A 4,626-nucleotide genomic window follows, 5' to 3' on the forward strand; every position below is an offset into this window, starting at 1 on the left:
ATTGAAATTATCTCCTCACTGAATCATGAACACATCATGCCTCTAATTGGTGTCTGCATTAAAGATAATGATCTAGTATCTGTCTATGATTTATCTTCTAAGGGAAGCTTGGAAGAAATTCTGCACGGTATGGCTTCAATGGGATCTGTGTTTTTTCTTTGCTTGGTAAAAGCTGTCATAAACTTACTGATGCAAGGTAACAAATTTTGCAGGTAAGAGCAAAGAAAAACATGCCTTGTCATGGGAAGTGAGATATAACGTGGCTGTTGGGATTGCTGAAGGCCTAAATTACCTACATAATGAGCATCCTCGACCTGTTATTCATAGAGATGTCAAGTCTTCAAATATTCTTCTTTCAGATGGGTTTGAACCAAAGGTAATTACTGAAAGAATGTTAGTTGAAAAGCAAATATGTCATCAAATCCATCACATGGCCTTTGTTTTTTCAATGTGACAGTTATCTGACTTTGGGCTAGCAATATGGGGACCAACTGATTCATCATTTCTGACTCAAGCTGATGTTGTTGGAACATTTGGGTATTTAGCTCCTGAATATTTCATGTATGGGAAACTTAGCGACAAGATTGATGTCTATGCTTTTGGTGTTGTTCTACTTGAACTTTTATCAGGAAAAAGGCCAATAGGCTTTGAGACTCCCAAGGGCCAGCAGAGCTTGGTCATGTGGGTAAGAGTCTTTTCTGAAACATAAGTTCTTCCGCTTGTTGTAACTGTGCATCAATTATCCTTTTAATACTTCAATTTCAGGCCAAGCCAATAATAGAGAATGGGGATGTGAAAGGCATATTGGATCCTAATTTGAATGGAAATATCAATCAGACTCAGATGAAGAGAATGGTTCTAGCAGCAACCCTCTGCATCACACGGTCAGCTAGACTGCGTCCTAAGATGAGCGAGGTAATAAAGTTTTTTGGCATCTTGCTAAAACGTTTAAGAACAGGGTGAAATTTCATTTACATTTTGCCCTCCTCTTTCCAGATACTGGAGCTCTTGAAAGGGCACGAAGGTGTTGAAAAATGGACAGAGATACGACATGACAACACAGAAAGCCAAGATCATAATGATGATGAAGTTTATCCAATTTCAAGTGCAGAGTTACATTTAAGCCTCGCAATGCTTGATATTGATGATGACTCGACATCTTTTAGTAGCATGGAGCAAAGCAGTAATCTTTCCATGGAGGAATATTTAAAAGAAAGATGGAGCCGATCATCAAGCTTCAATTAGATTCCCTTTTACTCTTTTGGGCATACTCAAGGTGTTTTACAACAAAGTTCCACAGACCCCATTTTCGATTATGTTTGTACCTGTACAGTCGAGAGAAAAAGAGAGAGAAGCAGCGCCCATTGTTGAGGTGTGATTTGCAGATGTAGATTCTTGCAAATAATGATATATATGATTGAACCTACTTAAATTTGTCAAAAGATTTTGTAGTGAAGCATGGACAAAATAGAAGAATGTTATGCAAAATGGAATAAAAGGGGCACTCCATAGACAGTAGTTGTTGAATGAAATCTGCTCTAAGAGATATAATGAATCTCGAAGAGAAAAGAAACAGAGATTGATTTAAGAACACAAAAGGGTCTTGAACCTCAAAATCTTTTAACTAGATAACAGCCTTGATATGTGCAAGATTTGGAAGACATGAATAACAAAAGTACTTCAAAACCATCTATCTGGTCATCACTAAGCTGAGGTACAATAAATACATAAACAAAATATGGCAAGAGATTGTACACAAGGAGCCGACAGCAACTATGTTCTAATTTGTAACTGGAAATATCAAATAATAAGTGAATCAAATTCAGAATGTCAGCACTTTTACATGTATTGATAAACGGTAAAACCAGGAGTACAAGAAAGATGGCTTCATCTTGCCAGATTCTTTACCATGCTACGGGTTACACAACCAGCAATTCTACTTCAGGTATATGTCTATTCTCAAACTGTTTATAGACCAAAAAGGGCAGCCGACAACCTAATAGATTAAAAAAAAATCTTAAACCAGTCATTTTCCTCATAGCAGATTTAGTATGGTACTGTATACGGCAAGGCATATATGTTAGCCTGGGGCAAGATTTGGGCACATGGGTACTGAGTGAAGTCTCCTTGATGTAAAACATCATAACTAGCATTAGATGTGTCACTTATGTCGCTCCTGGGTTGCTTCATCTCCAAGAGCCAGTATTGATCTCTAATGTCAAAATGCTCAGCCTGCAAGGAAAGTGGAAGCCACTTCGCGACTAACTCTCTGAATTGTGATTCTATCTGCAGCAAGCTAATTTCAGAGCAGCTGGATGTTGAGCCATTTCAGACTTCTCATCAGTAGCAGGCACACCACAATCAGATGAAAGTTGCTCTTTGACAGGTGTAGGATCCAATTCAAGCTTCTTTTGGACTCCAGAATCCAGTATTAAAAGGGTGTGGAGCAAATACTGACCATAGGGACATGAAGTAGAGTATCCATGATACAGGACATCATTGCTAGCATTGGATGTCTCGCAAATGTGGCCTCTGGGCGACTTCCTCTCAAAGAGCCCCTTTTGATCACCAACATCAAATTGCTCAATCTGCAGGGGACAGGGAAGCCAGTTTTCCACTAACTCTCTGAATTGTTCTGGCAGAGTCATTTTGGATTTCTCATCCATATAGATCCTAGCTGTCTGAAAGGAATGACAGAGCTCTCTTAGAGCTGGTGGAACAAACACTTGGACATCAGTAGCTGGCACACCAGAAGCTGAAGAAAACTGCTCGTCAACAGGTAATTCAAGCTTTTTCTGGACTACAGAATCCATCGTTATGTTAGAGCAGCCTGGTTTGCGGGATAGGGCTTCAGGAGTCTTGTGCTTTTGCTGCTGGATATCCATCTGAACAATGTTTCCTACAGTAAAAACAAGAAGCGAGAATATCAATGTCAAAAATTCAGAAGATAACTGAACAACTAGAAAATAAAGAACAAATATTCACTAACCATCATTATGGGATTCATTTCGGGATCTGCTCTTTCTTTTCTTATGAATGCTTTGGCTGTTGTCTGAAGACTCATAAAAGCTGTCAGATATAGGCTGCATAAGCTCTTCAGTGAGGCTGCTCGACTCCATCTCCTGGGTTCCATATTCAGTTTTACCTTGATTATCACTTCTTCCTCCACCTTCATTGCTCCTCAAACGCTTATGCCTTTCATGATGACCAGGTTTTTTCTGGCAAATCTCTCCTTGCTCCCTTTCTTTCCTCTTGTCTTTCTTGCTTCTCCTTTTCTCCTTCTTTTCCCTCTCAGCCTTCACCCTTTCTCTCTGAACATGTACGGCCAGAGAAAAATGTAACACACACTATGTAATAAAATTTCACAAAATGGGATGTAATTTTATAAAATTAATTTGTATAAACTTAAGATGAATCAATGTTTTACTTTGTGGAGACACATTCAATCACCGTCCAGTTCATCCTGAAAATCTTTGAACTAACAGTATTCCTCTTTATTCACCAAGCTGGCTAATGTCTTAAACCAGTCACATCCGCTCTAGCCTTGACAGATCAGTAGCATGATTGATACCAATTATTCATGTTAAGAAGAAATTCTTTAAAAGCCCCACAATGTAGAAGACAACCGACTTAAGTGCTATTGATGCAGAGGTGGTGGAACATGTAAGAAAGCCAGGGAAATGAATAGTAAAAGTCAATAATTAATCAAGTATTCTGAAGCAAATTAAACGCTAATAGCCATTTATTGTCTCAGTAGTTCATTAATTAACTTAATTTTTTTCCCTATGATTTCTTCCCTCAAAAGCATGAAGACCAAAAACCATATTCAGTCTATCAAACCCTTGTTGAGATTTCCACTGATTATTTGTTTTCTATTTTTGATCAATGTCGGTCTAATCCTCAAAACAGAGCGAAATCAAACTTCAGAATCATTAAATGAAGAAAAAGAGGTACTAATAAACGTAAATGCACTCTAGAATTAGAAACTTCTGATCAAGATCCAAAGGGAGCAGAAAAGCTTGCTCAAAACGAACCTTAATCAGCTCCAAAAGAGCCCCCCCACTCACTCCATTCCGCACGTACCCCGGCGGTGGAAACGGTAAGCACCGTGACATTCTCCGAACAAAAACCCAAACACCCAATAACAAGGTAAGTGATTTAAACGCAGAAAACAAAGTTTCGCCGGAAAAAAAAATCAAATCTATAGAACACAGAGATTGCTTCTAATAGCAGTTATCTGGGTGTCTTTCGTAGTTTATCTTGATCCTGGAGAGCTTTTGATTAATTGATATTTAAATCTTTCTTAGTTATTAGTAATTAAAATAGACTAAGAATAAAATAAACTCTAAAGAGCGAGAGTTTGAGTGTGGTAGGGATTAACAGAAAATTCTGGTGGATTTTGATATTAATACTTGAAGAGAACCGTGAAAGGGCAGCTTCCAAGAACCACTGAAGAGCCCTCGCCTGATACTTCCGTAGCTCGTGAATTTCCCGCATCTCAATTTTAACCATCTCACTGTTCTTTTTCCTTTTAGGATCAGTTTGGTTTTATTAAAATTTTTTTCAGAAAATGTTTACATGATTTATGCTTATTTGAAAGATAAATATTTACTTCAAATGTAAAAT

The 4,626-nt window shown here is 38.0% G+C and overlaps 2 protein-coding genes across 3 annotated transcripts in view; one reads left to right on the top strand and one right to left on the bottom strand.

Annotated features, from left to right (window-relative positions):
- Positions 1 to 1,442, top strand: part of LOC110417949 (protein kinase STUNTED) — a 3,805-nt gene extending 2,363 nt beyond the window's left edge. For both annotated transcript variants that reach the window (XM_021430554.1, XM_021430555.2), the window contains exons 7-11: positions 1 to 127; positions 213 to 376; positions 458 to 685; positions 766 to 915; positions 997 to 1,442. The exon at positions 1 to 127 is cut by the window's left edge. In XM_021430554.1, coding sequence (XP_021286229.1) covers positions 1 to 127; positions 213 to 376; positions 458 to 685; positions 766 to 915; positions 997 to 1,245 — 918 coding nt within the window. In that variant the 3' untranslated portion in view covers positions 1,246 to 1,442. The remainder of the gene's footprint in view (positions 128 to 212; positions 377 to 457; positions 686 to 765; positions 916 to 996) is intronic.
- Positions 1,443 to 1,786: 344 nt separating this feature from the next.
- On the bottom strand, positions 1,787 to 4,425 carry LOC110418498 (uncharacterized). The gene is given in 4 exon segments (XM_021431242.2): positions 1,787 to 2,321; positions 2,324 to 2,899; positions 2,990 to 3,311; positions 4,035 to 4,425. Coding segments are annotated over 4 exon segments (1,254 nt in total). The 5' UTR covers positions 4,116 to 4,425; the 3' UTR covers positions 1,787 to 2,046.
- Positions 4,426 to 4,626: the final 201 nt, after the last annotated feature.

This window comes from Theobroma umbraticum, unplaced genomic scaffold, assembly GCF_002168275.2.
Source record: "Theobroma umbraticum cultivar Fairchild unplaced genomic scaffold, ASM216827v3 scaffold_50.0, whole genome shotgun sequence".
Lineage (NCBI taxonomy): Eukaryota > Viridiplantae > Streptophyta > Magnoliopsida > Malvales > Malvaceae > Theobroma > Theobroma umbraticum.